The sequence below is a fragment of the Sus scrofa genome, chromosome 5 (genome assembly GCF_000003025.6).
Source record: "Sus scrofa isolate TJ Tabasco breed Duroc chromosome 5, Sscrofa11.1, whole genome shotgun sequence".
NCBI classification, from domain to species: Eukaryota; Metazoa; Chordata; class Mammalia; order Artiodactyla; family Suidae; genus Sus; species Sus scrofa.
Genome location: NC_010447.5, coordinates 78,370,973 through 78,382,136, shown reverse-complemented (window position 1 = coordinate 78,382,136; position 11,164 = coordinate 78,370,973). Strand labels below are relative to the sequence as shown.

General features: G+C 55.1%; 1 protein-coding gene across 1 annotated transcript in view; it reads left to right on the top strand.

Annotated features, from left to right (window-relative positions):
- Positions 1,244-11,164, top strand: part of COL2A1 (collagen type II alpha 1 chain) — a 30,763-nt gene continuing 20,842 nt past the window's right edge. The window contains 11 exon segments of the mRNA XM_021092611.1: positions 1,244-1,702; positions 5,828-6,034; positions 7,422-7,438; positions 7,640-7,672; positions 7,779-7,811; positions 7,910-7,963; positions 8,126-8,227; positions 9,245-9,322; positions 9,954-9,998; positions 10,104-10,157; positions 10,809-10,862. Coding sequence (XP_020948270.1) covers positions 1,618-1,702; positions 5,828-6,034; positions 7,422-7,438; positions 7,640-7,672; positions 7,779-7,811; positions 7,910-7,963; positions 8,126-8,227; positions 9,245-9,322; positions 9,954-9,998; positions 10,104-10,157; positions 10,809-10,862 — 762 coding nt within the window. The 5' untranslated portion in view covers positions 1,244-1,617.

Here is an 11,164-nt window from a genome sequence, read left to right as displayed (position 1 = left end):
TGGAGAGAGGGAGGAGAAGCCTAGAGCCCCCAGTGAAGCTTGGGTGGAAGCAGCAGCTTCTTAGTGCTTTCAGCTTCAAGGAGCAAAGCTCTGCAGGAGCCCTACTGCTGGAGAGGGGAGTTCTGGTTAAGTCAAACTCCGAAGTCTGAGTTTCATGAAAGTTTGCGTTTTGCCAAAATTCTTTGGGGGGAATGTTACAATCCTCAGGGACAGAGAACCATTTACTCAAGAGGAAGAGGTTCTCTTCAGGGGCTTTTCCTTCCTGGCATTAACGGAGACACCTGGAGCCAAGAGAGGAGGACAGCTGGGCCAAGGTACCAGAAGGCGCTTGCTGGGGAAGGTGAGATGAGGTGGGAAGGGATGCCTGGGGGCCAACTAGGAAATTCTGGCTTCTTCTCTGGCTCACAGAACTTGGTCCTGCTGGAGTGGCCTCCTCCCTCCCTATGGTCCCTGGCCAGAGCTGCTGGAGCCCAGAAGGCAGCACCCATTCCCCCACCCCACCCCGAGTCCCCATCGACCGGGGCCACGAAGAGCAGACACGGTGTCTGAGCCTGGAACTAGACCGTCCCCCACATCTGTAGCGCGCATGGTTTCGTCTGGCCTCTCTCCGTCCTCAGTGTCTCCTGCAGCCTCTTCCCCCGGGTCTGCCCCCGCCCCCCACACCTTCGCACAGGTCTCCCTCTGTGGTGGGACACCCAGGCCCCTTTCCTGGCTCGGCTCCTGCTGAGGTTCCAGAGGAGGCTCATTCATTGCATAGCTGGATGGGGGAGGAGGCGGGGGTGGGGTGGGGGCTGTCGTTCTGAGCATCCAGGTGGGCGCCCTGGGGCCAGGTGCTCCGAGAAGGGGCTCGAAGACAGGTCAGGACGACTCCACCCCCTCAAGCTTGGCCCAGCTGGCCAGCCTCCAAGATTTAGAGCTCTAGGTACTTCGTGGGCTCCCCCGGCTCTTTTCCTCGCCCCCCTCGCCCCCGCCCAAGGTCTCAAGGTGCTGCCCCTCTCTCCCTCCCCCGCTGCTCCTTTCTACCGCTTCCCCTCCTCCTTCCCAAGTCTTTTCCCTCCACCGTCTAGGGCTCGCGGCCTGCGCCTCTGCAAACACCCCCCGCCCCTCCAATCCGGGCAGAACTCCGAGGGGAGGGGCCGGAGGCCCCCCTTCCCGCCTGCGGTCGGAGAGGGCAGCGCCGCAGTCCTGAGTTCGGGTTGTGGGGGGAGCATAGGGGCCGCCTCTGCGCCCCGCCCGATCAGGCCACTCGGCACACTAGGGGTAGGGGGCGGGCGGCAGGGCTAGCGGAGAAGGGGGGTCCAGCCCGGGCAGGTGCGGGCTCTGGCTGGGCCCGGGCGGGTTCCAGGGGCGGGGTCTCAGGTTACAACCCCGCGGGGGGCCTGGGGCGGCCCGCGGTTTGGGCGAGTTCGCCAGCCTCGAGAGGGGCCGGGCGCATATAACGGCGCCGCGGCGGAGAGAAGACGCAGAGCGCTGCTGGGCTGCCGGGTCTCCTGCCTCCTCCTCCTGCTCCACGGGCTTCCTGCATGAGGGCGCGGTAGAGACCCGGACCCACGCCGTGCTCCTGCCGCCTCGCTGCGCTCCGCCCGGGCCCGGCTCCGCCAGGCCCCGCGGTGAGCCATGATCCGCCTCGGGGCTCCCCAGACGCTGGTGCTGCTGACGCTGCTCGTCGCCGCTGTCCTTCGGTGTCACGGCCAGGATGTCCGTAAGTCGCCCACCGCCCCTGCCTGCCACCCTTCTGTGCCTTCCCTCCGCATCCTCTTCCCAGGCCCTCTCCCCCTCTGGAGCCCACAAGTCAGTGTTAGAGAGGTTTCCTGGGCCGAGGCGCGCCGAGACGGGCGCAGGATGCCCAAGGGCTCGCCGCGCGGATTTCTGCAAGTCAGGGGCTCTGTTCCAGCGTCCTCCGCTCCAGTCGCGGTTGGAGGCATTTGCAGGTCCCTACGTTGCGCAGGAATATTAAGCAAGCAAAGTATTGGGTCCGAGTTTTGCGCACAGATTTAAGCGAGCTTTTTTCCCATCAGCTTTGATAACTAAGCGCACACGCACCCAGCTTGCGTCTTCGAAGCACTCAGAGTTCAGCAAAACTTGTTGTGGCCCATCAGTCAGGAGAAGTAGAGCGAAAGGCACGAGCGAAGGAGCCAGCAAGGGCCAAAGGGTTGCCTTGGCAGTCGTGTCCAGGGGTTACTGTCTGGGGGTTCAAAGGGGAGTTAGACAAAGGAGATGCTCTGAAACTAGTGGCTTGAAATTCGAGGCCACAAAGAAAGGCTTCAGAAAGACGCTCTGAGACCTCAGCGCCTCTCGCGGGTTCCCTCCCCCCTCACGGCTGGCCCAGGAGCCAGGTGCAGCCCTGTTCATCTCGGCTTTCCCCTTGCCTCTAAAGGGTACAGAAACTTACTGTAGGAGAGGCCATCTGAAAGGCGATAACATTCCAACCAGACTGTGCTTTTCAAACGCCCCGGAAAATAGCGCCCCCTCCCAGCAGTCTTCCCCCAACCCCAACCCCCACCCCGGGCCAGGTACTACAATGAGTTACTTTTCTAAAAGTTTCTGGAACTAACAGAGGCTCTGCAAGAGGGGTGTGTGTGTGTGTGTGTGTGTGTGTGTGTGTAGCAGAGGAGGGGGACATGGTCGGTGGATTACTTTAACAGTTTCAACCGAATATCGTTAGAGATGGCAGTTTTACAGTCCAGGCCAAAGGCTATTCGAACCGTACCTTTCCATCCCTTTCCATCGCCTCCTTTGGTAAAGTCCCACTGTCTGGGATTATATTTAGGACAAATGAAGCCTGGAAAGTGTATTAGGTAGAGAAGATTTTTTTTTTTTTCCATGTGTTTGGGCACGTTTCCGACGGCTGGGATTCCAGCCCTGTCTTTGTATGTTACAGATTGTAAATCAATCGCAGGGGAAGCTTTTTTTGAGGGGGTCAGTGTATGGGAATTTCAGTCCCTCTGCCGCTGGAGGCTCCATGCAGTCTCGCTTGCCACCAGGCTATCTCCAGAGACAGTTTAGAAGGCTGCGGGCCCAGAAGACTTTCCGTTCATTAGAGTGGCTGACTGGGGCAGGGGCAGGACTGGAGCGGGTGGCACAGCGCAAAGAGCCGGAACAAGGGCGGGGGCCGGTGGCCCGGAGTGTCGGATGGTGCGCTAAGCTGGAGGCGCGCTCCCGGGCACTTGTTGGACTACGGTGTGTCTGTAAGCGGCTCCAGCTCGGACTGACTGTATATTTGTCCTAAATTTGCATGTACACACTTCCAAATCTGTCTTCTTTGCTGACCACTGCCTTAGTGCCCAATGGAATTAGCTAGGTGACTCTAAAATAACTTCCAAATTCTCCATCTGGTATTAGAGGTGCTCACTTAAGTGGCAGAGCGTTCTCCGTGCCGCAGCTTTCCTGGGAGGGAATGAATTCCGCAGTTTCTTGGGCCCAAATCTTACAGTCACTCCTCCTTCCCCCAAGGGGAGAGTCTTGGAGCGGCTGACTTTGCCCCCTGGCGCATCCCAGCTCTGTAACCCTCTCCCCTGGGTCAGCGGACCCAAAGACGTGACGTGGGGGAAACGCAGCCTGCGTGGACGTCAGGAATGTCAGAAACCTAGGGCTAGGGCGCGCCCCTCCTCCACATCTTTCCACGAGTTTGAGAAACATTGGCGGCGGAATCTTTGACCCACATCTGCATTTCACAGTCCTCGCCTCCGAAAGTGCCCCTCAGCTCGGAGGAGAGACCTCAATCCTCCTTTGTGAGGCTTGTTTGCGTTGGGAGATTGGCAGCGATGGCTTCCAGATGGGGCTGAAACGCTGCCCGTATTTATTTAAACTGGTTCCTTACGGAGACCTGTGAATCGGGCTCTGTGTGCGCTCGAGAAAAGCCCCATTCATGAGAGGCGAGGTCCGGTGGGTTCCCCTGGACTCCCCGACCCCCTCTCCCACAATGCCCCCCTGTGCCTGCCCGCCGCCACCTCCCGGGCTCCAACCCTGAGCAAGGAGGCTGAGAAGCAAAACAGTTCCCCGAAAGAGGTAACTTTTTAATTGGCCTGCTACAAAGAATCACTTATACTGCGCTGCGGTAATGAAGGGAACCCGATCAGGCGCGCGGGGATGCTATCGGCAGCCGTTTTTCCAACAGCAATTATGGTGGCGCTGGGCTCTTCCATCCACACCTAGGAGATCCGGTTACGGGCTGGCTCCTTTCTGGGGCAGTCATTTAATCCCACTTTTCACCCTCCCGGTGTCTGTGGGCAAGCCGTGGCCAGAATCAAAGCCACAAAGAGTCACCAAACGGCTCTCACACCCAGCACTGCCGGGCCGGCCCATACGCCCCGCCTGCGCATCCAGGGGCGGCCCTTCGGAGGGAAATCCGATCCACATTCGGGGCGTACCCCCTTCTCCCAGCACTTTGCTCTCCTCCCCCTCGCCCCTTCCTCTAGAGTGAGGGTGGATTCTTAGTCGGGACTGGTGACCAATAACCTCTCCTCCCTCCCCATCGCTTGCTTTCTACAGCTCCACCCATTTTAACGGTGGGTGTGTCCCAGCAACATCTGTATAGACCCTCGGACCCCCCTACCCTCCCGTGATTATCTCGCCTAAAGGCTGAGTGGGATTTTTCTAGTGGAAAAGGAAAAGAGAAAGGTTTAGCTTTCAGCGCCTCTTTAAAGAGCAGGGGACAGGCGGCTTTCTTTCTCCGCCCACCTGGTTTGTGGCCCTTTCCTATTCTTCATCCCCTGCCGCCGCCAGTGCTTTGGGGATTTTGATGAGAAAAACAGCACTGGGCGCTCCCTAGCACGTGGTGCGGGCTCTGCAGTGCTTGGCGCTCTCCTGAGCGCTCTTGTCAGCACAGGCTTCGTTTGCAGGGTGAATTCCAGACGGCAGGGCACTCGTGGAGAGGGACTCGTCCATGCCATTCTTGGTCTGCGTTCTTGGAGGAGGCCAGGCACGGACTGGCTAATTTTAGCCGGCACCAGACAGTCAAAGCCCTCTTCTGTCCCCTGGACACGACCCCGCCCCCCCAAATTGGGCTTTGGTTTTTAGGTGGAAGCGAGGTCTCTCCTTTCAGAAAGGGCTACAGCTGGAGGTCAAGGCAGGCAGACGGGAGGGGTTCTTTGGCCCTCCTTGCCTCCTAGGGCATTTTATTAGCATCCTTGGGTCCAAAGCGGTGTTATTTGAATGGGCCTCTCCCCCTTCCCCAACTGGTTCTAATCTGCTGATTTAAAGCATGGGACAAGATCCTGATTCTAATAGCTCCTCCTTCCACCCCCACTCCCACCCCCATATGTGCATATCCTCTTTTGGAGCCTGGCTGTTTGATTTATAGAGTCTAATTTTTGTGAGGAGAATTTTCCACATGCCTTCTGAATTTTAGCTGTCAGTTGTACGTAGCAAATCCCTTAATTCCTAGAGGATGGCAGAAAAAAGCCGGCCCCTGTTCCTGTGCTGGGGGAGAAGGGGTGTCTCCCCCTTTCCCCCCCTTCCTCTATCTTGACAGTCCCCGAGTTCGCATTCAGAGGCTCATCTCAACCCAATCTAACTTGCCCCCGACCCCCACATCCTGGGGCACAGTCGGCCTGCTCACCTTCCCTGCTGGGTCAGGACGTTCGCTGGTGAATAGACAGCAGAGGGCAAGGCGCACAGCACATAGCCGTTGACTACACGGAAGCATGGGTGATGTCTCAAGGGGAACAGCGCTGGAGTTCTCTCTATTCCAGCGGCCCCAGTCCCCATTCTTCAGCCTTTGAATGATGTCAAGTTGACGTGCATCCTCTTTCTCTTTTTCTCTTCTGGCTCCTCACCCCCGCCTTCCCTTGGCTCTCTGCTTCCCCCGCCCCCACCCCTGGTGCAGAGAAGGCTGGCAGCTGCGTGCAGGATGGGCAGAGGTATAATGATAAGGATGTGTGGAAGCCCGAGCCCTGCCGGATCTGTGTCTGTGACACTGGGACTGTCCTCTGCGACGACATAATCTGTGAAGACCTGAAAGACTGCCTCAGCCCCGAGACCCCCTTCGGAGAGTGCTGCCCCATCTGCTCCACCGACCTCGCCACTGCCAGTGGTTGTAATTTATTTATTTCCTATTCCACATAAATAAATTACTTGCCAGGGCAGCAAATGCCCTGCCATGGATGCCGGTCACCTCCGTGAAGCCGAGGCCCTGGTTATCCATGGCACCCCAGCAGCTGAGGCTGAAAGGAAAGGCCGCTTCTCGCTTGCAGGTTGAGACTAAGGGAGCCTGATGCGCTTAGAGGGGTCCCTCCTCCCCTAAGACCTCCAAAAAATAGGCTTCCAAGAGCTGGAGCATCCTGTCTGGAACCACCTCTGCAAATGACCAGAGCCACCGTGTCATTCTGGCCAAACCAGCTCTATTCTCCTCTGTTACCCACACCCGTAGGGGGCCTCCAGGTCCAGGGCCTTCAGAGCGGAGAAGCCTCTGCTGGTTTGAAACCTTTGAAATACAGAACATGGGGCGGCGGCGGTGGCGGCGGAGGTGGGGGGGCAAGTTTCCTTTTGTTTTGGCCTCTGTTGGAGGCAAGTTACTAGGAGGAGGAGGCATGGAGGAAAAGGGTGGAGATGGGGCCACCTCCGCTCTGCTGGGTTGTTGTTAACTCCCAGCTGGCATAGGGGCTGGCAGCCCTCTCCCCAGCACTCCAGCATGGACCCTGTCCCCCTGTAGTGTGGGTGGTGACACATGTCTAAGCCTCTTGGGGACCCTCACTGTTCCCTTCCTGCTCAAAGAGAGAAGACAGTTGAAAGGGAAGCGAGCAGTGGCCTTTCCTTCAGCCCCCCGCTCCCCCCACTACAAAGCTGCTTGGGGAAGCTGCCTTTATGGGCCAGATTCCCCAGCTGGTTTCTGGGGGGGCCGAGTTGACAGCCTTTACTCCTCCGCTGCTACAAAGGGGGAGGGGGTTCTGACGGGGGTGGCACTGGCCCCCACACTCTCTGTAACTCCTGTGCTCTGCTGTTTTTCTGTGCTTGCTTCTCGGAGACCCAGCTTGAATGTAAGACCTTCCTAACTACCTACCTCTTTTTCTGGGGTGGAGAAGGGGAGGAGGTGGGGAGCTTGGGCTCTGGGAAGGGCTTCTTCCCCTGTGGGGAAGAGGAGAGACTGACTCTCTCAGGTTCAAGTGCTTTCTTTCTTGGTGGCTGATTAGATCTTGAGTTCTTCATTTTCTCTTTGTAGCCCCGCCCCCCATTATTTTGCATGCTGACAGCTTTTTGAATAACAAAGTCTGGGTCATCTCTGTTCCTCACGGGACCTCAGCGACTCCAGGACCCTAACACCCTCAACAGAGGGGTTCAGCGGAGTAACAGGAAGCTGCCTCCTTCCCCGGTTGTGTCCCTTTCTTTGTTTGAGCCCTTGAAGTGTGCTTGAGTGACAAGAAGTTGTACTCACCCATCTCACAAATCTTACCTTCTCCTTCTCTGTTTTTTCCCATTTGCAGGGCAACTGGGACCAAAGGTGAGGATTCTTGTTGTTGTTTGCTTTTTCTTTTGCCTTTATATTTCCTTCTTCAGAAGCAATACTATGCTCATCTAGTCTGTGGTTTTCGACATCAACGCAGATCAAGGCCACCTCGATGCAGGGGCTGCTGAGCAGGGTTTTGTGCTTGGGGCTTGGTGGGCTTACTTGGTTCAGTCCTGACAGTGTTTCATATTTCAGGGACAGAAAGGAGAACCTGGAGACATCAAAGATGTAAGTCCGAATTATATACCCGTGGAGCATCTGTTACTCTCCCTGGGTCTTTTCCTTGTGGTCCCCTCTAACTTGCCACCCTGGGGGGGGTGTGTCTCTTTTACAGATTGTAGGACCCAAAGGACCTCCTGGGCCTCAGGTAAGAGCAGGAGACGTTTCTTCCACCATGCCTTCCTTGAGTTACTGATCTGCAGGCCCATGGTCTTGCTGTCATCTCAACATTTTCTTCATGTTCAGGGACCTGCAGGTGAACAAGGACCCAGAGGTGATCGTGGTGACAAAGGTGAAAAAGTAAGTAGAGAATGTAAGAATGCTCCCTGACCCTGGTGGACACCCAGGCTCTCCAAGCCCCCTCCCCCAGATGCCCAACCACCTCCTCAAGGGCAGCCTATGGACAGATGGGTCTTGCCCAAACACTGCTTCACATTGGGGCCTCTTTCTCTTTCTTCCAAGGGTGCTCCTGGACCTCGTGGCAGAGATGGAGAGCCTGGGACCCCTGGAAATCCTGGGCCCCCTGGTCCTCCTGGTCCCCCTGGTCCCCCTGGCCTTGGTGGAGTAAGTATCCTTGTGTCCCCCCTTCCTTCAGGCTGTCCCCCCCAGAAGCGTGGCTTCTAAATTACTACTCACACTTACCTGGCTGGCTCCCAGGGCCGCCAGCCGTGTGAGCACAGCCTGTCCTTGGGCTTCTCCCCCAGGCCTATAATTTGGTAGAAACACAAGTAGGCATGAGACTGGGGCGCTAAGGGACTTTTTTCACTCACTGGGGTTCTGCAAAGAAAGTCTTCAGTTACCTGGCTTCCTGGCATCTCTACTGTGTGGCTGATTCTTGGGAGTGGGTGTGGGGTTAGGGGAAGGATGACTAGGCACTTAGAGTTCCCTGGAAGAAGAGTGACCACTGTCCTTGGAAAACACTGAGTTTTCATCTTTGCCAAGTACATTCCAAGCCACTCTTTATTCTCATGAAAGAGCCCCTGTGAGTGGAGGTGTGTGGCTAAAGTCATTTTTGGAATCAAACCAAACAACAAATTATATTATTGCCCAGTTTTTGCAGGTTTGCCATCTTGATGTTTGCTATGATGTAAATTTTTAAACTCAAATGGCCCCAGATGCCTTATTTCATCCCCTGCTAAAATACTTCAGGACTGTTGATTTTAGTCTTTTTGCAGGGCAGTAAAGTCTTAGAAAAGAAAAAAAAAAAACAACCTTTAAAAGTGATATTTTTTAGTTAGGTTTCTCAATTTATATTAAATAATGTACCTCGTATTTTAGAATTTAGGAAAAACCTTACAGAGTTAAATGCAAGCAGTGGGTACTCTTCCCAATAACACTTCATCTCCCAGGGAAGTGATTATGCCACTGTCATCTAATAACCCATTTCCCAAACTATTTTTCAGGAATCATTAGTAATTTTGCTCAATGCTAGGTTAGTTTCCAACAATTAGAGTTTATCTAAATAGAGTTGGGGGTTTTTTTTTGTTTGTTTGTTTGTTTCTATCCAGATATGGCTTACCTAGTCGAGTAGGAGAAACATAGGGCCTCTCAAGCTTTTCATGTGGTTGGGTTTATTTGCAGAACTTCGCTGCCCAGATGGCTGGAGGATTCGATGAGAAGGCTGGTGGCGCCCAGATGGGAGTCATGCAGGGACCAATGGTAAGAAGAGACGCCAGTTCTTTGCAGCCAAAATGGCAGGAGGTGGCCCTGAGCAGAGCCAGAGACTCTGACAATCTCACTTGATAGATAATTGCTGAGAGCAGCTCGTCCCCATCAGTTACATAACCTCCCATTTAGCTAGCCCAAAGCATTTGGTTTTTAATGGTGACGGATGCCAGTTTTAATGATGCGCTGGAGTGACTAAGAAGAATGAGGGTGGAGAGAAGCATATAGGCTGATCTGTTAGAAGGCCAGTTGCTATTGCTCTTGGAATGAGAACTGAAGAATGCAGACAGCAGCCACTGTTCTCCAGCATCCACAAGACTTCCAGCAGGAAATCTCAGCCCTGCAGCTCCCACTTGGCACATGCTAAATGAAACTCAGACTTTAGTAAACATGGCTGCTGTCCAGGAGAAAGCCAGGCCAGCTTCTCCATCCAAATGGTACCTATCAATAAAAATAGATTGTTGCGCGGGGAGCGGGAAATGAGAGGGAGCAGCGGTGGCAGGCCCCCTGCCCAGAGAGTCACTCCTTGTCCATTGTCTGGGCTGTGAGCTGGGAGGAGGTGGCACCCTGGAGGCGGAGGGGGAGGCATTTCCAGTAAATGCCCTCATTTTCTGTCCCAATGCAGGGCCCCATGGGACCTCGGGGACCTCCAGGCCCTGCTGGTGCTCCCGTAAGTACTGGGTCTTTGCTCTCGGGAGCTGGAGACAACAGATGCTTTCAAGCGCCCTGATATAGCTTGTGGGGGTCAACTGGGTGTCCTCACTTCACTTTTTAGGGACCTCAAGGATTTCAAGGCAACCCTGGAGAGCCTGGAGAGCCTGGCGTGTCGGTGAGTACCAGCCGGGGCCCTGCCCTCCTCCACGGGGGCTTCCCGCATGTACCGCTCAGACGCCAGTCCTTTCACCTCCCTGGCTCTGCCTGGCTCTTTCCCACAGTGGAGGGCCCAGAGGAAACCCAGACGTCCCCTCTTAGCTCTGGGAGAGCTCTGACAGAGACCCAAATGTGACAAGGACCACCCGGAACTCTATCACCTCCGTCCTCTTTCTGGGTCACCCCTGGCCCGTGCTGTCCGCGGCCTCCCTCTGTGATCCGCTCTGTACCTCTGCTCTCTCTCGGCACAAAGTGGGTTCTTTCATCTTTTATTCCTTAGAAGATAACTCGCTTCCAAAAGCAACAGTCCCAAAGTTTTGTCCATTGATTGATGTTTTCCCTCTCCAACACTCTCTTTTTAAAAAAGTTTTTTTAAATTAAAATATAATTGATTTATAATGTTGCCCCAATTCTTTTTCTTCTTCTTCTTCTCTTTTTTTTTTTTTTTTTTTTTTTTTTTTGGCCATGCCTGTGGCATGTGGAAGTTCCCAGGCTAGGGATCGAACCATTGCCACAGCAGTGACCTGAGCCACAGCAGTGACAGTGCCAGATCCTTAACCGCTTGGCCACTAGGAAACTCCTTGCTTAAACTCTCTTCTTTTGTTTGTAGGGTCCCATGGGTCCCCGAGGTCCTCCTGGCCCCCCTGGAAAACCTGGTGATGATGTGAGTACACCTGAGAAGTCCAACACGTGGCCGCCGCACTTGAAGGGCCCTGGAGAGGGGGTGCTGGGCAGTGATGCAGAGGCACCCTTGGGGCGGCCCGGGGTGCAGGCATCCTAGGGGTGCAGACTCGGACTCTGCCTACTGTCCACATTGCCACCAGCAACTTAGCTTGCAAGTGCCCTGGGGAGGGCTTTGGACCCACTGGGAAGGGACCTCATTAAAACATCATTAGCTCCAGGAAGGGAAAGTGAGACATGAGAGAAGGGAGAGGGAAACACAAGGGGAAAGATGTAGAGAAGGAA